General features: G+C 38.7%; 1 protein-coding gene across 4 annotated transcripts in view; it reads left to right on the top strand.

Annotated features, from left to right (window-relative positions):
- The window catches only part of ADAMTS5 (ADAM metallopeptidase with thrombospondin type 1 motif 5), a 50,113-nt gene that overhangs the window by 5,483 nt on the left and 17,195 nt on the right, over positions 1-27,435 (top strand). For 3 of the 4 annotated variants that reach the window (XM_036348346.1, XM_036348348.1, XM_036348349.1), the window contains exons 2-4: positions 7,042-7,174; positions 17,904-18,071; positions 26,506-26,789. In XM_036348346.1, coding sequence (XP_036204239.1) covers positions 7,042-7,174; positions 17,904-18,071; positions 26,506-26,789 — 585 coding nt within the window. The remainder of the gene's footprint in view (positions 1-7,041; positions 7,175-17,903; positions 18,072-26,505; positions 26,790-27,435) is intronic. The other variant, XM_036348347.1, reaches the window with a different exon arrangement.

The raw sequence follows: 27,435 nt of genomic DNA, 5'->3' as shown, positions 1-27,435 counted from the left end.
TTCATCACAAGAAAAAAACTGTCATCGTGTGGAAATGGATGTTAACTAGACTTACCGTGGTAATAATTTCACCATAAGTACATTTGTCGAATCATTATGTTGTATACTTGAAACTAATATAACATTATAAGTCAATTATATAACAATTAAAAATAAAGACATTGTGAAGAATATTCTGAAAAATCTAAAATCTATTAGGGACAATGTAGCACGATACACAGAACCTATTTCATTATTTGTCTTTCTTATAGAGTACATGCCAATACTGCAGATTGAAAATACCGGTTCCTTCCCACCAGGTCTTATAACCAGGGGAGATGAAGCAGATAAATGTATAAGTCACTCTAATGTTAGGAAACTCTAATCAATGCTACAACTGAGCTAAAAACAAAGTCTGCAAAAGGAGAGGAGAGGGAACAATCAATTTTATCTATGGATCTTTATACAGGCTTCATTGCACATGTACAATTGAATTGACCATTGAAGGATGGTTAGATATTTTTTGGAACCACCCAGCTTTCAATGAGCATTTTTTACATACTATCCATAATCATTAACAGTTTTACAATGAATCTTTCAGCAATCTGCAACCTGGTATCATTGTTGTGATTTGACAGAGAAGGACACTTATACAAAGAGAAATAGAGATCATCTTTTAAGAGCTACAGATGACAAATGACAGAGAAGATTGTCTGGTCTATATCTATTTTTATATCTAAAAATGTTATAATTAAAATATGCAGATATTCAATATGTTCTTAATAGGCAGAGAGGGATTCAGAGGCTTAAAAAGTGGCCACTTTCCTAAGAATCCTTTAAGGAAAGAGACAAGGAAATGGGTCATTGCTGTGCAGCATGATAACTTTTATGATAGATGAGGTCATTAGATATCATGCAAGTACATAAGGAGGTTGACGGACCCATTTGGTTCAATTTGGAAGAAAGAGTAGGAGTTAACCAGACTCATAAGGAGGAGACAGGCATTGCAGACACACCAAACGATCATGGCCCAGAGGTAATATGGTGATTTTGTGAAATGGAGGCGGTGATATGTGATAGGACAGACAATATCAGAGTGGATAGGTGATAGGTTAATCTAGAGAAGACAATAACAATCAAATTATAGAGGGAGAATGAGAAGGAGAACTATAGTATCTCTTCCTTTAGGACACTAATCCTAATGGATCAGGGCCCCACCCTTATGTTCTCATTTATTCTTAATTCTTAATTACCTCCTTATGGGCCCTATCTCCAAATACAGTCACACTGGAGATTTAAGGATTCAACATACAAATTTGGGGCTGGGGGCAACCCAAGTCAGTTTATAGCATTGTGCTAAAGAGTTCAAATTGTAAACTAAATTCAAAGAATATCTATGGAAGGAAACAACAGTGACCAGAGGTGTGTTCTGGAAAAAATCTTCTGGCCTATATGGTTGTGTGGATCCAGTAATCTTCAAGAGGGGACTTGGGGTGGTCCAAATGAAAGCAATGGCACCAGGAAATAGAGAAGCAGAGATCAAGTTAAGAAGTGTAAATTAAGGTGGATGTGAGTTAATTCATCCTTTTTGGCAGAAGGAATATTGAGGTTAAGATTTGGGACCAAAATTGATGAGTTATGCAAGAAATAATGGATCATGAAAGTGCAGCTGAGGCTGACAGGAAGCTTGGGTTGCATTGTGCATGGATGAATGGAGGCTAAGATTGTGTCTTTTAAATTTTGGAGGAATGGAGGAATCTTATAAGATCCGGGGTCTATTGTATATATGTACCACAACCTTTTTATACACTCCTCTGCTGATGGCCACTGGGATTGCTTTCATATCTTGGCTATTGTAAATAGCGCTGCAATGAACATAGGGGTGCATATATTCTTTTGAATTAGTGTTTTGGAAATATCAGAGAACACTTAGTTAAGTATGTGATTGTCTAACCACTATGGTGTATGTACATATGAAACTAGTACAAAAGAATATTGAATGTAAATTGTAATTGAAAAATAAAATATATTAAAAAAAGATCTGGGGTCTAAACATATAGGTAGGGAAGTTACAAGAGGCAATGGGACCAGCCTTGGATGATAGTCTAGTCAGGAAGGAATAATAGAATGAATGAGAAAGAGAGGACAGTTACAGGAGACTTTTGGTAGATGGAGTCAGTGACTTACAGTGACCTATCAGATATGGCAGGTGAGAGAGAGAGGAACGTTAATGATGTCACTGCTTTCTTATCCCACACTTCTATATTCTTTCCTGGAACAACTTTGTGCACTTTGTATATTTAGTATGCCTCTAAATTGTTGAATTATACCAAACAGAACATAGAGATAAAGACTATGCTGTATTATCTGTTGCAAAAAAGGAATTTGCTTGACCAAGCACAATTTATGAATGTAAAAAATAAGAGTAATGTCAAGAATAACATATATGGTGATCTAACAGTACCATGGCAAAATAGGTTCAGGAATTGGAGTCTGTAGACATAGGTTGAATGTCAGCTTCACTAGTCTCAAGCTTCCCACTTTGAACACTTATTGCCCCTGAGCTTTAATTTCTCCATCTATAAATTGAATGTTTTCATTGAATACTAACACATGTCTAGTTGGAAAGCCATAGAGATCACCTGGTCCAAATTCCTTATGTTAATGATGAAGGAACTTTGTCTGAAAGCATATAAATGACTTACATAATGATTCTTAATAATAGAGTTAGAATTAAAAAGCAGTGACCTTCCATTTGTTATCTCTAATTAGCTTTCATTCTGTTCTCCAAAATGACTCCTCCAAGCATCTACTCCCTCAGTCCCCAACTTGCTCCATTCCTTCTCCCCCCTCTTCTTACTACACATTTATCAGGGAAAATTTCCTAACGTGGAACTCTGGGTGGGCCCAGACTATTTTTCCAGCTTCCCCAAGTCCCCTGAATCTAACAAATCCTGTCTACTCCGTCCCCAACAAACTTCCTGTCATTTCCAAAACAGACCCTGCCATTCACCATCTCCTGATGGATTCACCAATCTTTCCTTGTTAGAGTGCCCTTCCTCTGAGACTGTCAGCCGTCTGTTTATCCCTTAAGATCCAATTACCTTCTTCCAGATACCTTTATTGATTCCCCCAAATCCTCTTCTGCACTCCCTCAACAATCTATTCATAACAGCATGTCACAATCTGCTCCTCTCATAGTGTATCTGTTTTGCCACCAGATCCTCATGTTTCTTAAGGGTCAGGATCAGCCCTTATTTTATTGTGTACCACAGTGTCAGCACCTAGCACAGTGTCTGGCAGATTGTGGGCACACCATAATTGTTTGAGGAATAAATGCGCTTGGATCTCTTGGCTTCTAATCCAGCTGGGCTCTGTGTGTGTGTGCGTGTGTGTGTGTGTGTGTGTGTGTGTGGTGGGGGTGGGGTATTACTTAGTTGCATCAGAAGCATGGATAGGGATTGTATAAACATGGGTTATTGTAATGGGTGGACCAACAGACACAATTAATGTAGTCTCTACCGAGATCCAAATCAAGGCCTTTATAATTGGGATAGCCAGAAAGCCAAATGACACATCAAGAATTGGATTCACAGGTATGGGGGATTGTGGTGTGTAAATGTATGTTTGTGTAATACTATGGCTAAAATATGTTCCACATCAGACTAATCTTCTATCAATCCCTCTTCATAGGAATTGGGTAGACAGATAGATAGACATCTGAGGCTAGTTGAACTTTTCTTTATGCCCTCCCCTTGAGCTCCACACTTGCCCTTCCCAGGTGGTGATTTACATAGAAACAGAAGCTGCTGTTATTTTTCTCTTCTACAAGGTATTCTTCCTTCATCCTGGCTGCTGTTACTGCAGTTGTGATGATTTGTGCTCTTATCAGCATGTGTTTCCTTTTAGCTCCTTTTCTTAGCAGCACAAAGAGACCTCTCTCCTGAGCAAGGCAAGAAATCCTACATCTCCTGTTATTTGTTTCACTTTGAATGTTCACACACCGGCTTGGTTCATTTTTCTCACCCAGTCCTGACCACCACGATTCCCCAAGTTGTACTGTCTTCTCGGCATCTGCTTGTTAAGGTTTTATACTTTGCTGGCTCCCAGTCCCCAACTCCAACTGCAGGAATAGGTCTGGGGAACAAGTAGTTCTTCTAAATTCCATAAGTCACAGATATTGCCATATTCATAATGGCCAAACCATTGAATGGTCGCCATGCCAATGACCTCCCTGTCAAGTCTTCATCAGTCTTGCTGACTATTTCAGCTCTATTTTTGAGTTATATACAATGTCCCGGTCTTATCTCCTGGCCAATGCCACACCACAGGCCCACTTGTTAAATCTCTGCATACTCTTGCAACCCTCACTTTTTAGTTTTTACTAAATCTCCCATTGCATTACTGTCTGTTTACACCATGGTGATAAAATATTGATCCTGTATGAAAAGAACCCCTTTAACATAACAAAGATGTAATTTACCTTCATATCTACACTAATCAATCAGAAAAACTCTTGTCAGCACTTTTAATTCATTTATCTCTTGTGTGAATACTGTATGTGACTCACATTTCTTCATTATCCCCTCCCCAAATCCAGATAATGGATAGATAAATGCTATTGCCCCAACAGTATTCTTACTTCTGTGAATAATAACACACATTCCTATAAATTTCAAATAAGATTCTCACCTATAAATATTGCTATAAATCACCACAAAAATAGACGTGAGTGTGATGTGCTATACTCTTACTAATTTGATGCACAAGTTGAATTTTAATACATTGGAATGAACCTTGGATCACAAAGAAACACATGCATTTACTGTGAATCTTGAGGATGAAATCATAACGGGGCTGCCAGTGTTTGAAACTGTGTGAATTAAATGGAAAGACTGCCAGTTTACATAATTATAGTTACAGAAATATAGTGTGACTATGTCATCAAGGGGTTTAATCAGTGTGTTTAAAAAAAAAATAGCTGCTTCTGTTCATAATTTTGTCACATGCACACATTTCCATGGCAAAGGGCCAAATGCTTTTAATGCAATTCAAGAATGACAAGGAGGACTGATGGCCTCTAATGAGCAATTGATTACCAGCACACATATAGAAATTAAAAATCCAGATTAAAATTTGTTCAGAACAGGAGGACCATTTCCATTTGCTGTGGCTCTTCAAACTTGTTAATGAAGTACGGGGCAAGAAGGGGAAACAATATTGAATTTTAACATTCTACTTGAAGATAAGGAATCTCAGTTGTGGAGATAAACATAAGTCTTGGTTTTAAAAAGTATGTGTGTGCAGAAATAAACTTAACCTGGGTTTTTGGTCTTAAAGCTACTAAAAGGATTGAGGGGGGGTGGATTAAAAAATGTATTGTACTATATTATTAAATCTAAGACTTATTATTATGCAAAAGTGTGTTCCAATTTCAATTTTAAAAACTACTAATTTGTTTTCAACAGCTGTAATTTGAGATCCCACAGGATGACATATAAGGATACACAGGAAACTTTGGTAGGCTACTGTTGGTTTGGTGATTTGATTCAACAAGCCTCCCTGGCCGAGATTTCCACTGTCTGGAACTATAATAAGATGGCAGCCACAGTGTAATTCATCACAGTTGGGATTTCATAATGCATGGAACACAGTAAAAAATGAAAATGTACTAGAAAGTGTACTAGAGAGATCATAGGCTATATCATTTAAATATTTTTCACGGTGGTTGGATTTTTATGCAGCAAAATAGAGAAGAGTTAGAAGAATGTTGACAATGAGGAGGTGGCATTAGTTATGTAATAATAACATCTTGTGCTGGCTTCCAGAAGTCCATTGAGGTCTTACTAGCTTAGCTAGCGTATAGCTTGTTAAAGGTGTGTGAGGTCTACATTGCATCTGACTGTACATCATAATTCACCTCAATTAAGCAAATGTTTGTTGAGCTCCTATCATAAGCCAGACACTGTGGTAGTGGGGATACTAAGATGATAGCTGTACTAGACACCGTGCATGTTATTTCAACTAGTACATTGTCATCTTTCATAGTAATTAATAATTTTATAAAAAATCTTTTCTCCAGTTATTTACCTATGGCTTACTAGGATACTATCTTGCTTTTTTGGATATAAATGTGCACACTGTCAATTAATTTTTATTGAAAACCATAGGCAAGCACAAGAAATTCTAATGTATATTAATACTCAAATAGCATTTAAGGGAAAGTTTATCATGATACATCTATCAGGCAAAAAAAATTGGCTTCTATTTTCTCTTTACACTTCTCCATTTTCAATTGTCTGTTGATGTCTCTTTTATCTAAATCTATAACTTGTAACCATTAGTGGGGGATGATCATGTTCCCCTTTAAGAATCTCTTAATATACAACTTCTCACCAGAAAAATGCATATGCTCACTTATATAAACACAATATATAACATGTATTTTCTGAGTACAGATCTGGTTGAGAAATGCTTCATTAAATGCATACATTTCTGAAGACATGACCTGTGAAATTACAACTCAATTTGAAAGTTAAGAGTTGCTCTTTCAAGGAATCATGCTTTTAGATTAAAATTTAGTATCCTATCCAAATTACTGATATATTGATATTCTGCCACAAATATGTGGTTGCAATTTGCCCCATGTGATGGAAAATACATTATTAGGCGGGGCTTCTGATAAAGTTAGCATGCATTTAGGTCAGACTATTAAGGCTTTCCTAAGCATGACCATATGTGAAAATGGTCCATGACATATGTGTCTGCATACATGGGCTCCAGCTCTGTGAAGGCTCCAGCTGTTACTATAATGGACATTCTACCATCCTCCGATATCTTTTTAAATGTAATTGAGTCCCCTCATCCTTCTGTGCCTCTGGGGCTCAGAGAAGCTTAGAAGAGTTGATGCCATTGGTTTGTCTTTGGCACATTCCCAGAGCCGAACAGGTGATACCATAAACATACCCCCGTGCTGCCTTTTGCAGTGAGCAAGTGGTTCTCCAAGGTGGACCCTTCTGGCTGGTAATTGATTTTAATGATTTCTTTCTTTCTCCTGGGAAGGATTTATGTGGGCATCATTCATGTGACACCCTGGGAATGGCAGACGTTGGGACCATATGTTCTCCGGAGCGCAGCTGTGCTGTGATTGAAGACGATGGCCTCCACGCAGCTTTCACTGTGGCTCACGAAATTGGTATGCAGCGCCCTTTCTCTTCCCTCGCCAAATCAAACACTTGTAACAGCTGCAGCAGGAACTGAAATACTTGGCAATGAATTCCAGATTTCTCCTGGTTCAGATGCGGCCTTAGGGATTAAATTTGTTTATATTTGCACTTTCGGGGTTAACTAATAAGGGAGACGGAAGGCAAAGTCAGGCACACGGTAGATGTTTCCTGTCTGACACTTGTCATTTAAAAGCATAAGAGAAATTTGCTACTGCCACTGTCTTTTAAGCATCCTTAAGTGACTCACAGAGGAGATTTGTCACAGTTGGCTAGGAATGCAGAGATGTTCCTCTTAGGAGTTATTCAAGACTCTACTGACTCATCCAGGGCTAAGCGGTTTGCACACAAATTTATCATGTTTTCTTCCACTGTGGCTGATAAACCTTGGTCCTGTCAAAGGTAATCAATAGCTTATGGTAAACATGCCTGTCTTGTTTTTAATAGCAAAGCCAAACTCAGTGGTCAACAGAGTTTGTTTTAAAATGTCACTTAGCTGGTGTGTTTGTCATACGAAACACACCTAAATCCTAAAACTAGAAGTTTAGGGCTGAGTTAGTTGTTGAAAAATATCCCAGCAGTTAGGAATATGTGTTTTCTAACATTGATATAGGCTACTAGGTAGGTAAATGAGAGGTTAGTTAAGTACTTAGGATTAGATGTTAGAATTAGACACGTCTGGGCTCACTTCTTGCTAAAGTACTTTCTATCTCTGTCACATTGGTCTTACTATTTAAACTTTCTAAGCTTCAGTTTTTATATCTGAAGTATAGGAACAACATTGCCTATTTCATGGAGTTATTTTCAGGACCAAATTGGGTAAATTATAGATATCAGCTGTTATCGTTATCCACATAATCATCTGTTTTGCTTTTTAATTAAATAGTTCATTTCCATTTTTAAATGCATGTATCACCTTTTAGCATCATTTTTTTTTTTTTGGAAGGGCAGAGTATGATCTGATAATTGTTATTTTTTGCTGTATCTTATTAAATAGATTTCATTTTTTAAGCTGAAATCCTAATTTTAAATAGAAATTAAAAAATTTTTTCACATCCCCAGTAGGGAAAGAATATTCCACAAGGTGTTGATTTCTTGCTTCTATGTGTTCTTTAAATACTTCAAATCAAAGGTGTAATTAATTGCATGCATCAGTGTATCGCAGCAGTAAAATAGAGATCTGTAGTCAAATTTCAATTCTTATGTGTTAATCATGACTTTAATTTTCTTAACTGACACTCTTCTTATCATCTAAACAAAAAAAGGAACAAACATAAAGTATTTGTTGCCTAAATAACCACTCAGAGGCACTGCTGATAATAATTCAATATAACATCTCATGAATTGAGCATCTTTAGCTTAAGGAACCCATGATCTGAGATGAAATCCCAGTTCTGTCTTAGTATTCTGTGTTTTACGTCAGGTGCGTCATTTAGACACTCTCAGAATCCATGGCTTTCTGTTGTGCTGGGCTAGAAGAGTTGAAAGTATTTTTAAGATCCATATGCCATTTGAGCTTCAGGGATGGGATTATGTCTTCACCTGTCTCTCACTCATGCATATTAAAGTAATTAAAACTACAGCCTCGTCTTGACTGGGTGACTTGGTTGGTTGGAGTGTTGTCCTATGCACCAAAAGTTTGCAGGTTCAAGCCCCAGTAGGGTCGGGTAATGAGGCAATCTCTCTCTCTCTCTCTGTCTCTCTCTCTCTCTCTCTCTCTCTCTCTCTCTCTCTCTTTCTTTCTCTTCCCCTTACTCTCTCTCTCTCCTTCCCTCCCTATCTCCCTCTCTCTCTTCTTCTTTCTCTCTCTCTAAAATCAATGAAAACATATCCTTGGGTGAGGATTAAAAAAAGAAAAACAAAACTATAACCTCATATAGATCCTAACTCAATATTTATTACATGTCTCTGTGTCCGTGAGTGAGTAAGAGGCAGAAACATGAAAGCTGCCCAAGAATTGGCAACCTTCCAATTCTGCATCAGAACCTAAGAGAGATTAGTCCAAATACTCAAGAGGATTGTAATTAAACAGAAGATTTAAAAAGCAACACCAGTAATTAATCACCATTATTCAGAGTGAGAGAAGCCCCATAAGATTCTAAATCCCTGGGAAGGAGGGGGTGGTTCTTCTCTGTCTGGGTAGAGGGATGATGAGGAATAAGGAACAGAGCTGAATTTTGGCATCACCCATCTATAAGACTATGAGCCAAATCCTGATCTTCCAAAGAAGAGATTAGAAACTTCTTGAAGGAAGGGCTATTACTTCCTTCCATCCTGTACTGATCCCTTTTCACACTTGGACAGCATCTGGGAGACTTCCCTGGAAGAGCACCCTGCAACAGTAAGTGCATCTTCTTTGGGGCTGCATTGACTCTCAAGCCAACTGGGCTGGGATGAAAAGGCTCCCAGCATCACCTTTCCCAGCCCTCCTGAATCCTAAACCAAGGGTCTGGGGTCACACAGACAGATGCAACCGTCTGAAAGGGAGCAGCCAGATACCAATGAGAACAGATGTTTTATTAAAACTAAATGTGTACAATAAAAACGTTTCTTAAAGGGACAAGAATATTGAACATCGTTTTACAAGACAACGATGTAGGAGAAATGTGGGTTTCTATGTGAAAAATCAAACCTAATTGTTGACATATGACTACACCTGTCCGTCCCCCCTTTCATTTCTTGGTTGAATCACCTCTATTTACTTCTTTAAACTTCTCTATAATTCATTCTCCAATCAAACTCTGCCTACTTAATTTTCCTTTTTGCACGACATATGGCCCCATCTGAGACATATAAGATCTGGGCATAGAGGAATATGGATTTAATTCCCATTTCATAAAGAGATCTGGCTTTCATTCATTTTCTAATTGCTTTATTATTCTTTAATTTCACTTTTTGCCTAAAAAATTGTGAACATGTGTTATAAAGTCTGAGCCTTACAAAACTTAGAGAAGATAACCTTACAAAATATTTCCTAATCATCTGTATGTGATTACAGTCGCCCCTCCGCAGCCAGTGTGTTTTGGGTCTGTTTCCAGTGCTTTATTTTTAGGTTGTTGCATGAGGCCATGTAACGAGCTATTCATGCTCTGGATTCTAATTCTACTCCATCCTTCTCATGTAATTTCCTCCCTTCCCTTTTATTAGACATATACTACCTCCCAGATTTGGAGGTTAACGATACGGGCTATGTCTGGTGATGAAAAACCTTGTGAATCCCCGGGTTCTCTAGAGTGTTTTGAATTTCCTTGAGCCCATTTCAGAATGTGCAGTTTGCTTCATGTACACAGACTGTGAATATGTTACTAGCTTAAAACATAAGCTGTGGAGAAAATGTCCAGGCTGTTTCCATATGTTTTCTTTTTTATTTCTTCTATAAGCTCTAAAGCAGTGGTTCTCAACCTTCTGGCCCTTTAAATACAGTTCCTCATGTTGTGGTGACCCCCAACCATAAAATTATTTTCGTTGCTACTACATAACTGTAATGTTGCTACTGTTATGAATCGTAATGTAAATATCTGATATGCAGGATGGTCTTAGGCGACCCCTGTGAAAGGGTTGTTCAACCGTCAAAGGGGTCGCGACCCACAGGTTGAGAACCACTGCTCTAAAGGATATATTTGGTTCAGAATAACACTTTCATGAACCGACTTAAATTTTCTCATGGAGTGCCCCACTGCATCCTCTTTTATACATAGTGGTTTAAAACACAAAGCCATTGTACTTGAATCAGAATTTTCTCTGTTCTTTTCCCTCCTCCATCTGAAACATGTTTGTATTGAGAATTAACAGGAAAGATAAAGAGGCCAGCCTGAAGTGCCTTCTGGCACCTGTTCTATCCATGGTGTTAAAGTCAGAAAGAAGTGGGTTAAGTGAACAATTGGGAAAGTGACTCTTTTCATGCCCCGCATGTTAACTGGAATACTTTTCTTTCCCTGCTAATTCTTTCTAAGAAAGAGCTAGATGTTGGAGGTACCTATCAACTGGTGCCCATACAGGCTTCTGGAAAGTAAATTTTGATGACCTTAGACTCTCCATAGGCAACAAGTCTTTGCCTTCCTCCTGTCGATGTTATGTGCATGTAAACACTGACTAAATTTTGAGAACATTTATGAAAGTTGCTTTAAACCATCAAGAACCCAGTCCCCATCTCTGTTCCTTGAGTGGAGGCAGGAATGTGGTTACAGACATTTTACAATCCAAATGTGAACTGGAGAACGTTCCAAGTGAATGTAAGTTTATATTTTGAGTTTATATTTTTAACTTGTCAAACTTTTATTATCGGCTTGTAATAATAAAGATTTCACCTGCTGCACACATGCTTGCTCAAAATAATAATTTTATTGATGTTGGGCCAGCTTCTAATACAGCATGGGGGACAATCTGACTTTATTTAGACTGATGAAACCCATGATTTGCAAACTTGCCGAAGCTTTGCTTTATGGTAGTTAATTATAAAATGTGCTAAGTGACTCTCTTCACCATGAAAGATTCCAAAATGCTTCCTCAGCTGAAAGCAGGCAACTGAAAAAGCTGAAGCCAAATGTTTGGCTGGAGACCTAGGAAGTGGTTGAGACACAACAGCATAGCTGCCCGCGTTTTGCTGTGGTTAGAGTGCGTTCTCTGGTTGTGCTGATCTGCGTGGGACTGTGCTCCCATGGATGATTAGATTAAACAAGGCCGTGTTTTGAAAAGCTGCAGAGACCCTGGAAACACCATAGACCAACGCCAAGTGCACAGAATCAGATGTCAGGACTGGCTGTGAGATGTGAAATGAAAGGAAGCTAGGATTAAACTTGGTATTTCCCCCCAAAACCATAGCTTTAATCAACACAAACTGAGCATTTTTTCAATCCAGTTTGGGCCAGTGCCACACTGTGTCTTTCTTGGCCCCCAGATGAAAGGTGGGAATAGGACTTTGTTGTAGGTCTGGCAGCATTGAGAGATTTAGTGTTTAGCATCAGTTGTTTGTTTTATAAATCAAATCCCAATTAATATTTCTTTAAGGGAGGCCTATAGATTGTCTGCCATATGTGGAAACCCAACCAGTTGAAGGTGGCCTAAGAAGTAAATATCTCACACACTTAATGCATCATTTTTTTTCTCCTTATGATAAGAAATGTCCTTTTCTCTCCCAAATCAAGAGTGTCTAGAAATGTCAAAATTCATCAAAATGACTGAATATTGGAATACTCATAAGTAAAAGTATAATAAGCCCAGGATGTCAATGAGAACAACAAAATAGCTAACAATTACTGGGCAATAGATATTTGTCAGGCCTGTATATTGAGCACTTTGCATCTTTTATATCATTGAGTCCTCACAAAACACCATGAAGTAAGCACTTTTAATGAGTCACCCAAGAGACAGGAAACTGACATACAGAGAAATTTCTAAACTTGTCTAAGATCAACAACTAGTAAACTGGTAAAATTCTAACCCATTTCATCTGACCACAGACCCCAAGATTTTGATACTATCCTCTAATGGTTTGTTGGTGCTCATTTTGAAGGCGATAATCTTGAATTTGATTCAGAAGGATATTGACACAGCTAGTTATAAGGTAAAAAAAAAAAATTAAGTTTTGTTCCTTCCAATTGATGCAGTATTTGCCATTTATGTTTACTGTTTTGAAATGGGAGTTCTAGAGTTTTATTATTTTTACATAAAACTTCATTTGAATGCATATGAGCTCTCCTGCTATTGGAGCTCCTAGATGTCTTCCTCAAGGATTCTAGATTCTGATCCCATTTGAGCTATTGACTCACTTTTCAGCCCCTTGGCGTGACCTTCTTGCACCTCAATAATCCAAGCTGGAAAATTAGGTAAAATAAAAACATGATTTCATGAAGAGACAGATGCTTCATTTGACCAGTGCTTTCTTAAGTAAACACATTACAGAGTTTTGTGACACATTTTAGGAGCTTGCTGTGTCCCCTTGTCCATTGGTCACTCTGGGGTCAAGAGCCTGAAATTCTGTTTAACTTGCAGACCAAAGTTTAGAAAAACAACCAATTTCCTTCCTGAGGTTAATGTTATAAGTCAGCCCTGGTTGTACAGTAATACCTGAGCTGAATAAGAAGCTGAACTAACATTTTCCTTTAAAGTAGCATGTCTTTACCCAGGTGAACATTGTCTCAGGTTTTCTAACAGCAGATTCACTTGTGAATTTAGAAAGGCAAGGTGGTTTAAAAATCTATATTTTGAACATTAGAGATGAAATTTATTTAATACAATCACATCCACTTGCCAATTTTAAAAGACGGTTATCATACTAGAAAAAGTATCATGTGACTAATTGTTTGCTATCTGAACTAACAGTATAACTCAAACTCTTAACCCATAGTCTTTGCTTTGACATAATCTACCATGAAATGCATTCCCTTAGCATAATTGAAATAAACTCCTTCTTGATGGGTGATGGGCACTTCATAGCATGACTTTTGTATTTATGATGTGCTTTAGTGTCTATTAGGAATAGATCAGTATTTTCTCCAAAAGCACTTACAAATTACACCTTGATTTTAAACAGCAAGATACAGTACTGGTGGCTGCCTCATTTGAGCAAATACCGGACCAGACAGTTACATGATTCTCTAAATTTTACTCTGACCTCTCTAATACCTTTTCTTCCTTATTTAGTGTATAAATGCAAATACCATTAGCAAGTGCATCCACTACGCAAGTGTATTTGGTCCTTAATTGCCTCAGGATTTTAGGTGAGAAGTTTGCAATTACATCAATTGAGAATTAGAGATTCACTAATAAAAATAGTAATGTAAACAAGATTGCTTAACTTAGTTCAAGCAAATGAACTTCTTCAATCTTTTACAATCTACTAATTATAAATGGTTGCGAATACAAATACTAATTTTTCCATAAATCAAGACTCCGGAACCTCTACTCGAAACCCTAATAGTGAATTGTTGCCCTAAATCCACTAGGAGTTTTCACTTCCTGTTTTACTGAGGGAACTTGGTTAAACTTTCTCTAATATCTTCTTTTACCCTCCAAAATTGCTTTGAGACCTCTTTATCTTTCTTTTCCTATACTTTGACTTGAGAAAGATGTATCTCTCTCTCTTTCCCAGGGTAACAATGGCTTTTCTGTGACTTTCTGGAATCCATCCCCCTGCCCCCTCCAAGACTTCACCCCTCAAATAACTTCGCTCTGTTCTAAAAACTCATCATAAAATACATATTTGATGAAAACAACAATGAATCACTTTAAAGAGTTGTAAACAATTTCTCCAACATTTTCTTACATTGGCTGTTTTACTCTCTGGGGCACATGGATGAATATCAGCCATGCTAAGCCTGCTGGAGGCAGCTCGTCGGAGAAATGCTTAATCTCCCATCCACATCTGTAATTTAAAAAATCTCTGTGAGTGATTTATGAGCAAACTCTCACTGGAAAAGGCAATGTCCTAGGCAGTCAATGACATCATGATATATTCTGATTCCCCTTCACATCATGTACTTGAAATATATTGTTTTCAGCTGGGACATTGCTTTTTAAATTTCCTAGATTCTGGATTTTACTCTTTGAGTCAGCTTTTAGTATTCTTGTGTGTTGTCTTTACTGAGAATGTCCTTTTAAAATAGGTAATGCTGCCCTGGCAGGTTTTGTTCAATGGTTAGGCTAGAGCATCAGCCCACGACTGACGGGTCTGGGTTTGATTCTGGTAAAGGGCACGTACCTCAGGTGCAGGCTCAATCCTGGTAGGAATGTGTGCAGGAGGCAACCGATCAATGTGTCTCTCTCACATCGATGTTTCTCTCTCTCTCTTTCTTTCCCCCTCCCTTTCACTCTGTCTGAAAAAAAAAAAAATCTATGGAAAAAATATCCTCAGCTGAGGATGAACAACAACAAAATTTAAAATAGCTTATGCTTTTATGTGTACCTTGCCATTTTAGGGCTCAAAGGTATTGGCAAATATCATGCCTGGCATTGGATGTCTTAGCATAATGATTGGAGGGTCCCATTTGCAAATCGCCACTTTTCCTGCTCACAGCCTTTGCTATGTGTGTCACGTCTTTCCTGACGGGGATCCAACATCCCTCACATTGATCTTCCATTTTCATTCCTGTCCAGCTCCTGCGGGGAAGTCACATGGGTTTCTCTCACTGTGCCCTGGCTCCAGCTACTGTGGAACTGGCTGCCCGTTTCTCTGGGCGCTTAAAAGGTCTTCAGATTGCCCATGACTCTCATTGCCCTTGAGAGAGCGTGCCTGTCCCAGCCAGCTGACATACTTTTTCATGGAGGAGGGACCATTCCTCTGCCCTCCGAAGAGTCCACCTCTCTTTCAATGGATGCTCAAGCAAGTCCGCTCCTGACTGACTCTTGAGGATCTTACAAAATTCCCATCTCCTTTTAGCTCTCGCTGAAGTGGGACTCAGATTCGTTCATGCTCAGAATGGCAATGTTCTCTGAGGGCCAAATAAGAATTTCTTATCTGTATCTTCAGCAGAAATGAAGTTGCAGTGCTAAATTAGTAAATGTAAAGAGTGCACAAGTCACAATAGTATGCCAAGTAGCATGCCAAAATACTCATAAAATTATACCAAAGAATTTTAAAATCAACTGCTTTGCTTATATAACTGAAATCTTTAAAATGATATGCCTTACCACTATATGAAAGAAAAAAAATTGAGGTACTCTCCCAGGCCCCTCAAAGTTAAATTGGTATTTGCCACATGGCCTGCATTTTAAATCCGAAACCTAATACCTACCCTCCATATGAAGTGACAATCCCTTAATAAAAATGCACATGGCAAGTGCTATTTATGTATGTAGATTTGGAGGGGGAAAAGGGCTCTTAGTCCTTTAAATAAATATGACTATGAAATAGAATGCAAAAGGTACATGCTTTTTTTAAATATAAAATAAATATTATGTTGCAGAGGTCACTTTAAGCCATTTCCCCTCTCATTTATGCCAGGGGGAAAACCTCAAGTGTGAAATTTCCCTACAAATCCCAGTGTTAGCTGAGAAACATTGTGCCTTGGAAAAATTCAGGCAGCACAGAGTGTATTCTCAACCCGTGTTTGATGTACTAAGTAACTTTAAGCCACGTTCAATAGGGCATGAATGACAGATTCTGTTTTTCTGTGAGCTGAGCTGTGGGTTCCCTGGAAAACTCAACATACCCCCCCCCAAAACTGGAAGAACCCCTCCAATCTCCTGTTGCATGTGATTTGGGGTGCACTTTGCAGACCGTGATGGGCTTTCATGTTCCTTACCAAATAAAACGTGACTGCTGATGGGAGGTTTTCCCTAAGAAAACTTGCTAGCCTAGTAAATGCTATTGAAGTAAATAACTGCTTAAATAGCATGAACATGTTGAGCCTCGGAAGGTCACCAAGTCCTAGCTACTTCATTTCAGCCACAACAGCAACCAGCTGCTCAGTGGACAACTTTGTTATGAGGTGTTGGTGATTTAACAAGTTGGCCAAAAGTAGTTGGAATGCGTGAAAGACTTCATCTCTGTTGGGTTTTACTGGTACACACTGGACTCTTTTGGTGGAATGATCCAAGTTCTTGCCTTTGGCATTCAGAAACCCACAGAAAAAGCAGTCATCATTTTTCTATAGGATGTCCTGCATTCCTGTGTAGTGGTTTGCGTATGATTCTATAAACTTTTGCAAAAATGCTACCAGGAGTATCTATTTCCTACTTTTCAGAGTTTCTTCAGTGCTGCCCCGAATTTATTTTTGCAGAACATTTTAGATTTATTGGACAATGACTCTTTATCTGTAGACTATGTAAAAATTAATCTTATGTGATAAATAATTCAGTGGGATTACAAGACCATGGTTATGAACTCTGTGATGTAATATCTGTCTTGTAGAATGGAGATGGCAGTGACTGGGAGCCAGGGAAACATGGCTGAGAGGAATAAGTACAAACATCACCTAGCTGAGTGGTTTTAGACAATCACTTACCTTCCCAATATTTTTCTTTTCTCTTCAAGCTCTAACATTCCATGATGAACATCTTGGTATTTTGGGCTTTTCTTAAATATAAATGAAACTGTGCCATTTATGTGTGAGATTAGTAAACATTGATAACTCACTAAATAACGAAGAGAAATGAAAGGGTGAGGCAAGCTTACATTTGCATGCAAGCAGAAAGTTACTCATTTCACTTCTCTTTCTTTCCCACTCCACCCCCACTCATCTCATGTAGCTACTTGGCTAAGGAAATAGAAGCCATCTACTAAGTGTTTACAACTTGCAGAACATTGAGTTAAATACGGAGGATTCAACAGTCAATGGAGGGAAATGTTCTCTGATCTCATGGGGATTTTGATTGACCAGAGAAGATGGAAAATTAGACAAATAATCACAATAATATGTAGTGAGGGCTATGACATAATCCCACAGTTGTCTTGCAAATTCTTGATTCTAAATAAGGCTTCATTTCTGCATATCATTGAGCATGTGTGATCCAGATGCATTATGGGAACATCTACTCCTTAGTGTCATTTTCATATTTCCCCTAAATGTTTACCCAAAGTGACTGCTTCTAACTATAATCTTTGATTTCCCCGGGGGTCCGGTCTCTGTGTGAGAAAGGCAGTTACAATGAACTCATGTACAAATGTTGTGGGGGGAGGAAATCAAGTGCTAGTGTAATTGACACAGAAAAGTAGAGTCGCAAAATCACTCTGATCCGCACTTCCTGTAATCTCTCCTGTAGGACATCTCCTTGGCCTCTCCCATGACGATTCCAAATTCTGTGAAGAGAACTTCGGCTCCACAGAAGATAAGCGCTTAATGTCTTCCATCCTAACCAGCATCGATGCATCCAAGCCCTGGTCCAAATGTGCCTCAGCCACCATCACAGAATTCCTGGACGATGGCCACGGTAGGTATTGTCCAGGGCAACAGAGGCTCAGAAACAAAACTTAGGATTATTACGAGTTTTCCTTCATGATATCCTCATGACATTCACCTTGCCCTCTAAGACAATGGATGTTTAGATAGTGTGAAGAAAAAAAGAAGCAAGAGAACTGACTGTCTATTGGGCTCTAATGCCAACATCCTTGGTGGCATTATAGCAATGATATTTTTGCTTTTGAATTGAAAAGTTCAAAAGAGAAGCAATGTGGGAGACCACACAGAAGGCCCTAGCTCGTGGCCTGAAAGCCTGGCTTTTATTCCTTCTTTCACCACTGGCTTCCTGTGAGAATGCTGGCAGACATCTTATATCCCTGCTATTAATACGACTCGCAGGATTACTTGTTACATGCCTATTATAGGGGTGTGGTTCAGGTGTAGGTGACAATTCTGTCAGATTCTCTTTATGGCAACAGAAAGCCAGGAAAGGTTTACATTCACTGGAAGAATTTGATTTCATCGTAATGGCAGATTCTCCTGAAAGTGGAGTAAAAACTGAAGAACAGAAATAGAAAATCCATCTGAATGGTGGGAAAATACTTCAAGAACTTCAAACGAAAATCTTTGGCTTTCTCATTCAGACACAGTTCAAGAGCACAGCATGCTTTATTAAATTGTGTAAACCTAGGATTAGTGAATTTTATGAAAACACTAAGGAAGTAACAGTTTTTAGAAATAAGTTCTGACCCATAAGTAATCTGAAACAAGAAGTTGCAAATTTCCTAGCATTCCTTATTATTTTAAAATACTAGAAACACTGGAGAATAAGTTCATTAGAGTTGAAAGAGAACTTCAGAGACCACTTAGTTCAAGTTTCTCATATTACAGAAAAGGACATATTCTCATTTCTTGTGGCTTTTTTTTCTCTTAAAATTTGTCTCTTTGTAAAACTCATGGTTGAATTGAATATGACAGAAATTGTTGAGCATAATGATTGTCCATAAATTTAACTTATAATGATTGCTTCAAAGTTGGATAAAGAGAATCTGTAATAACTGCTTTTTCCTAGTTCCACAAAGTTAGGGTTTAATATTTTTGTAATTTCTTAGTGAGATCACCATCTTCAACATTGACTCCATAATGTCAAAACAATTAAAAATTTAATTTTTTTTCAGACAAAAATAAAATCTGTTCCATGTCCTTTGGTGGCTTATAGGCAAAATCTGTTCATTAACTCATTTTTCTTGCTCTGTTAGTGGAAATGCTTTATCCACTTGGGAATTTTAAAATTTCCTATTTCTGAATATAGTCCATGCCCAACTTGGTTTAAAATTTTCCTCAATACAAAATACACATTCTTTGTTCATTGAAAGGACATCTCAATATCTCAAGATTTGAGATAATACTGAGAATCAAAGAACTAGGCTTTTCCTTTAGATTAATAATAAAGTGGTAATTTTCTGTTTAGCTCAGTTTACAATGTTGATTAAATATTGATAAACTCCCAAAATTAATGTTTATTTAATTATCTGCCTGTCTACATGGATCAAGTGAATGTCTAGTAAAGTCCCCCTTGGGTGGAATCATATTCTCCTTTCTTTCTTTCTTCTTTCTTTCTTTCTTTCTTTCTTTCTTTCTTTCTTTCTTTCTTTCTTTCTTTCTTTTTTTCTTTCTTTCTTTCTTTCAAATGCCTTTTTTTTTTAAAAAAATATAACATAGATATATTATTGATTTCAGAGAGGAAGGGAGAGGAAGAGAGAGATAGAAATATCAATGATGAAAGAGAATCATTGATTGGCTGCCTCCTGCACGCCCCACACTGGGGTTAGAGCCTGCAACCCAGGCATGTGCCCTGACTGGGAATCGAACTGTGTGACCTCTTGGTTCATAGCTCGACACTCAACCTCTGAGCCACGCCAGCCAAGCATGTATTCTCTACTCTTACTATTACTTTTGCTGGGATTTTTTTTCTCAGGCTTTCTGAAAATGAAATCACATTAATATTTTATTTCAGCATCACACGTTACACATTCCAAAATGTTGAGTTAAACTTTGAATCACTAAATGGGTGGATTTAGTTGCTAAGGCAGCAAATACTTATGGCTAAAAAGGGACCAAATTTTTTTCCCTGTGCAAGTATTAGGTCAGTTAATTACAATGCTGTGCAGAATTTTATTTCTTATTACCATAATTTTGGAATGATTCATTTATTTCACATTTGTGGAATCCATGATCTTACTTTCTGTGCAGTAAATATGCTTTTAGTATTATCTTCATATTTTAATATTACTTCTGTATTTGAAAGAGTCCAGATTTGTTAAATTTTTGCAACTAATTTACATGTTTTATATATCTCTATGTCTATTCCAAAGGATCTCATGGGATATAACAACCAAGAACATATTTTTAGTGGAAACAGACCTACTTCACTTGCAATGATAAAGTCTTATCTGAATTTCTCATTTATATGTTAAATAACTAAATTCATTTTCCTAAATTGAATTTTGATAGCAAATTCTCTTAGTTGATTTATTCATTTCATGAAACTTAGACTCTCACTTTAAAATATATTGGTTAGGCAGTCTTGAGTTTTAACAACAAAGCCTTTTTCAGTAGCCTATAATGAATCAAGTAATTTCAGAATAAGGAGAGAGAAAAAAGAAAGAAAGGCCCTATGATACAATGGCAAAGCTTTCAACTATGTGCATTTCAAAATAGCATGCAGAGCAGTGCTCTCTGTAAATGTGAATTCAAATAATATAATAACTTTTAAATTGCAACCTGGAAAACTGACTTAAGTGGAAGTGTGGCAGTCGGAACTAGTAAATGCAATTTCCAGATGAATGAGATTCTGACATTTCCACTTCAGAGCTCAGGAGAGAACCAAGAAGAAGGTTGAAGTCCAAGACAATGGAAAAACAAACAAATAAACAAACACATCTTTGTCAGAAGGCTGAACTGATATAATGAAATCATATCATAAAATCCTTTCACTTTACTTATAGAGAGCTACTCAGGCTTCCCATCAGAGCCCACTTATTCATATTTAGTAGAAATAATTATTTTTTCTCTTTTTCTTTTTTAAAAAATATATGGTTTTTATTGATTTTAGAGAGGAAGGGAGAAAGACAGAGATAGAAACATCAATGATGAGAGGGAATCATTGATCACCTGCCTCCTGCACACTACCCACCAGGGATCAAGGCACAACCCAGGCATGTGCCTGGACCAGGAATCAAACCATGACCACCTCATTCATAGGTCGACACTCAACCCCTGAGCCATGCTGGCCAAGCTACTAATTTTTGTTCTAATTTTCTTGCCCACCAAATATTTTAAGCAATAATATAATCATGGCGGGGGTGGGGTGCACTTCAGACAGGTAAACTGAAAGCAAGAAATGATGTCATCCTATATAATAAAAGCTTAGTGACTGAAACAGCGGAATGACCAGAACGACCAGAGACCAGAATGACCACGGCCCCTTGCCCCAGCTGGCCCCACCCCACAGGGAGCAGTTAGGGGCAATCAGGCAGGCAGGCAGGTGAGCAATTAGGAGCCAGTGTTCCCAGATTGTGAGAGGGATGTCCGACCACCCCCCCCCCATGCACAAATTTCGTGCACTGAGCCTTTAGTTTGACAATAAGGGAGAAACCAGAAAAGCTGTAAGATGTGGCCCGAAAACATTTAAAGCTTAAAGATCTGGCACCATTTTGCCAAAAGTAAAAAAACCCTATCCTACCAGCAAGATCCGTGAAGGTACCTCTGTATTTCAGCATGATACAAAAATTGATACTCCTTTATTTTAAGAAGATTAAATTTTAACACCAATATAAAGGCAGTAAAGCAACTGCTGTTTTAAATAGATATTCTCACAAAATTTATACAATTTTTAGATGGTGCCTAAGGAATTTATTATCTGGAAAAATCTATTTATGGGTAAAAAAAAAAATAGCTCACCTGTCTCCCTCCAGCAATGCTGGAGAAATGAGGTCTTAGAGTGTGATTACACGCAAATCATTTGCTTTATTTTTAAAATTATTAGCCATAAGCAGCCAGACATTTATAGCACTCAACCACTGCCAAATTAAAATTCATTAATACTGAGTGTTTCCTGATTTAGTTCCAACAAGAACTATGTAGCAATTCGGTTATGATTGAAAGTCAGTATGCACACTTGAAAATAACTGTGCCTGCACATTTGTGATTCAGAAAAGGAGAAGCCATATCTCATGGGGATCCCCAGCCCCCACCAACCTGGCCGAGATACTTGAAGACATTCTGCCGTGTTTATACAAGTTAGCTCCAGGCAAGCTGGCTAGGGTGTGATCCTCAAAAATAAAGGGAAGCACTGGCAGAGAAATTGTGCAGTGAAAGCAGGTTATTGAATTTCCTTGCTTAAATGCTCTGTAACCTTGAAGCCAGAAACAATAGCTCAACCCCCACTGTATCCCTAAGTCTCAGTGCCAGGTGATGAGAAAGGCTGCCACCTAGTACTAGTAGCCACAGCTCAAGTATACACCCATGACACAGGCTGCCCAGGAAAACCGAGAGACAGCTTTGAAACATTAACCTGGAGCATATTCGAAGGTCTCATTTACAGTCACTTACTGAACCACAGACTTTTGGAGATAAAATAGTATTAGAAAATCAATTGCAGAAATCCCTTGTAAATATAGACGATAAAGCTAGTAATATGCCTTTTAGAAACCATCATTTATATGCACCAAATGTTAAAACAAAAGAAAGGTGCCGAACCGGTTTGGCTCAGTGGATAGAGCGTCGGCCTGCGGACTCAAGGGTCCTAGGTTCGATTCCGGTCAAGGGCATGTATGTTCGTTGCGGGCACATCCCCACTGGGGGGCGTGCAGGAGGCAGCTGATCGATCTCTCTCATCGATGTTTCTAATTCTCTATTCCTCTCCCTTCTTCTCTGTAAAAAATCAATAAAATATATTTTAAAAAAAAGCAAAAGAAAGGAAGAAAAGAGGGAGGGAGAAAAAGGAGGGAGAAAGGAAAAAGCAACTTGGCAGTTTGTGGAACACAGCAAACAGACCAATGTGGGCGGCCAAGCCCAGATAGGATTTCAGACAAAGGTAAATTAAAAAGTGCATTAAGTAAATGTAACAAAGTGGCTGAGAATAAAAGTAAAAATGAGCAAGAAAAGTCAACCGTAGACTGAATACCTTTAGAGGTTAACATGAATGATACTAAAAGTTTGATCAATTCCTCTTTCATCCCTCCCCCAAAACATACACAATTTTTAAGATGGAAAATCTATATCCAATCCACTATTACTGAGATTTTAAATATTTTATCCTGTGAGATTCAGAATAAGGCTTTTTATTTTGTATTGTTCTGTGGCACAGTCTGCCATTTGGTAGAGATGCCTGTACCTATTTTATAGCTAAAGGATGTAATTCAACAAATAGATGAAATCGACAGACTGTACATTTCAGAGTAAAAAGAAAGGAATGCAGCATCAAATCCTAGAGTAATACATTAATGGCAATTCTGAAATAAGTCACTTTAAGCAAGTAAAGTCATCCCCCGGTGACCTCTACCTGAAAACCATGCAGCAGAGATACCAACTTTTTCATAGCAAAACAAATGTGTTATTCATTTTCAAAATTCATCCTTTGGTATTAAGCGTTATAAAGAGATGTCACCTCTTGAACTTGCCTTTGTGTAAGCTGATTTCAAACTGTTTGCATTATACATTTCTTTTCACTCATCATCTACCAGTAAGGTAGAGAGGATGTCGGTGACTGCATGTCCACAGAGAGGTGGGGAGTTATTTTGGCTGGAGCCATACCAGGTAGACCATTGCCACATGCAGCCACACATGTAAAGACTTCCCAGCTAATATTTAGTTACCCAGTCTTATGGTCTGTGCTTTTTAGTAAAATTAAAATGTTTTTTTTAAAGCAGTACTTTTGAAGAATTGGAAAGCATTCTTGCTGTCTCAGAGATCCGTGGACAGTCTCCTAACATCAGCAATCTGTTGAGCTTTCCCTGGTTTACACAATGCTCTTTCTATGTAGCAATGAAGATAGGCTTTCCAGGGGGTTCCAAAGGGCCCAATCTTCCTCCGTCTCCTAAACAAAGCTTCGTGGGGTTTTACTATCATTCTTTCCTATTGACTTGATGTTGATGTTTTTCTTTTAACTTGATGTTTTTCTCCCCAAGTTCTCTTTGGCTGGGTACTTCTTTTTTAATGCTTTTTCTGGCTTGCCTTAAGAAGTTTTACCTCTTCAAACATTCTGGCCCAGAACTTAAATAGGAACTTTGCTCTTTATTCATTTTCATATAATGCCTCCGTCACAGATCGACACATTCTAAGGTATTCACTTTGAAGAAATGTGAGTGTGGTAGTTGTAAAAACATTTGCTGTATATTTAAAATGTGCTGAGTATTTAATTTCTCGGTGGAAAGTAGGATTTAAATATCTTTATTTTGTTGAAGAAAAAGAATAACTCGAATATATCTAAATGGTTGTTATAGATGCTGGACATAATAGCAACTACCATTGTTTTGTATTTTTCTAGTGGCCTCTTATATCTCTTTTAGTTAATTTTACCCTTACGGTGTCACAGTGAAAAGAGAAACATTTCACAGAGCTTGAAAAATAAATTAGGGAGAGGTTAACTAAGTTGGCCAAGAACACTCAGCCCTTAGTGTTTTGCCAGAGTTAGACTTTAGACCTGGTGTTTCTACCAGGAGGCACAATACCCACCATTTAAAGGATCCCTACCTGTGCTTTCCCTTCAGCAATAAAATCAGAAAAATCTATCCACGTGCAAAGCAGAAGTAAGTTGGTCAATGATGAGACAATAGAGTCTGCTTGGCAGAGTTCTCATGAGGATTAAGTAAACTAATACATTTAAGTAGCTGAGAATAGTGTAAATGTGTAAGAAATCTTTGTTATTTTTAGTGCTCTTAATCATCAGCAAGTAAATTCTAAAATCAAGTAAATAAAAAAAAAATACAGAAAATGGTGGGCAATGTGCATGCACCCAAATCATGGGAGATGATCAATGATATTACTCCCTGAGGAGGGATTCTTAGAGAAGCGTGTTGCAGGTAGGCTTTCGCTTCTGAGATTGCATCATTCACGTGGAGTGGTGGCTTCTGTTGGCCCCCAGCTCACTACATACTCCCCATATTACTCTGTAATAAGGGCACCAACTTGTTGGGGGGCAGACACACTCCAAGCAACAAATACGAATTACATGAAAAACTGACACAAAGGGGGAAAAATGGAGAAGAGTAAAAGTTGGGTCTCGGCCCAAATCATCTAAGATTATTTCTTGATTTTTCCCACTCCTCCTTTATTCTGTGACTCTTGAAAGCCCTTTATTCCAAGTCTTATCAGTCTGGGAGAAATACGTTATTTAGTCTATTTCTTTCACTTTATTGGGAGGCCTTGAAGGCTGGATCTGGGTTATTTTTCTGTTTTCCCAATTCTAGTATGTTTACTAGGACATTGTAGGTGCTAACCAAATACGTTGGGCATCATACCCATTATCATTGTTTTCAGTGAGTGCAAGAATGAAAGAGGGATCCACTTGTTTATTATTTATGGAGTTAATGAGAAGGGGACAAGGGAAGGCACATGAGGAAGAGAGAAGTTGAAAGTGGACAATGGGGTATAAATAGAGTGCCAAGGGCACATTATTTCTTACTGATGTAAATGTTTATATATTGTTGTTGCTGTTATGTCCATTATTTTATTTCCTCTAGATCTGTCCCAGTTTCTTTTTAAAAATATGTATATATTTTTATTGATTTCAGAGAGGAAGGGAGAGAGAGAGAGAGAGAGAGAGAAACATCAATGGTGAGAGAAAATCATTGATTGGCTGCCTCGTGCACACCCCACACTGGGGATCGAGCCCACAATCCAACCTCCTGGTTCATAGGTTGACGCTCAACCACTGAGCCATGCCAGCCAGCCAGGCAATCCATTTCTTTTAGTCTCTTAGCACAATGGCTATTTTCACAACAAATTATTACAAACTGCATTTATTCAATCATGCCACTGCCATCATTATAGATACCCTAGAGTCAATACATTACATGGAGGAACCCAGCCTCACCCCACAGAGTCCCTTCCCGAGGGCAGATCTGTGGGCGCATCATGTTTCAGCATCAGCTGGAGCACTTCATCTTTTAAATCTATTTTTATTGATTTCAGAGGAGAAGGGACAGGGAAAGAGAGATAGAAATATCAATGATGAGAGAGAATCGGCTGCCTCCTGCACACCCCCCCAAATGGAGAATGAGCCCGCAACCAGGGCATGTGCCCTTGACCGGAATCGAACCTAGGACCCCTCAGTCTGCAGGCTGAGGTTCTATCCATTGAGCCAAACCTGCTAGGGCTGGAGCACTGCATCTTTAGATCCGTGACTTTAGTGGTTTAAAACCTACACACGGAGCAGTGGCCAATCTTGGTTATTCTTTCAGGTAACTGTTTGCTAGACCTGCCTCGCAAGCAGATCCTGGGCCCCGAAGAGCTCCCAGGACAGACCTACGATGCCACCCAGCAGTGCAACCTGACCTTCGGGCCCGAGTACTCGGTGTGCCCTGGCATGGACGTCTGCGCCCGCCTCTGGTGCGCCGTGGTGCGCCAGGGCCAGATGGTGTGTCTGACCAAGAAGCTGCCCGCCGTGGAAGGGACCCCGTGTGGGAAAGGGAGGATCTGCCTGCAGGGCAAGTGTGTGGACAAAACCAAGAAAAAATATTATTCGGTAAGTGGTTTTCCTGCCACGCGATGCCTGGAGACCAAGACCTGGTGCACGTTCCCCTGACATGTGTGGGGCTGTCAGCAGGAGGCTTCATTTCCTAGTTAAACTGTGTTTTCCTGAGAGAGCTATTTCCTGCTTCCTCCTTTAACCACAGCAGCCAGGTCCAGCCATGGAAAAACTGGAGGCAATGCAGGCTACAGGTGCTCTGCCCAGGTTATGTCCGGTGACAAATAAGGGTGCAGCCCAGATTCTACCTGCCTGAGACCCAGTAGGGCCCACTCTGGGGAAGTTTACTTTCAGGCTTCTCTTAGCCATGTTATGAGACTGCATTTTTTGAATTCATTAAGGAAATAGCAATAGACCTGACACATGGTCCTCACACATACTCGGGGAGAGCCCAAATCGTCCTACTTCCCCTGCTTAGCAAGTTCATCTATCTTTAGCAGCTAAAGCCGCCCACACCTGCTCCAGGGACACACTCCTCCTTGCCTCCCGCCCCCCAATAGTCCACCTTTATGTCAGCAACTGCCACCTTCATTTTTTTAAAGAGGAAACTCTCTTGTTGCCTTCCCCTTTTATTTATTTGTTTATATTTTTTATTGATTTCAGAGAAAAAGGGATAGGGAGAGAGAGATAGAAACATCAATGA

Source organism: Myotis myotis, unplaced genomic scaffold, assembly GCF_014108235.1.
Source record: "Myotis myotis isolate mMyoMyo1 unplaced genomic scaffold, mMyoMyo1.p scaffold_m19_p_2, whole genome shotgun sequence".
In the NCBI taxonomy this organism is placed as follows: Eukaryota; Metazoa; Chordata; class Mammalia; order Chiroptera; family Vespertilionidae; genus Myotis; species Myotis myotis.
Note: the sequence above shows the minus strand (reverse complement) of the source record. Positions and strands in the feature narration are given on the sequence as shown.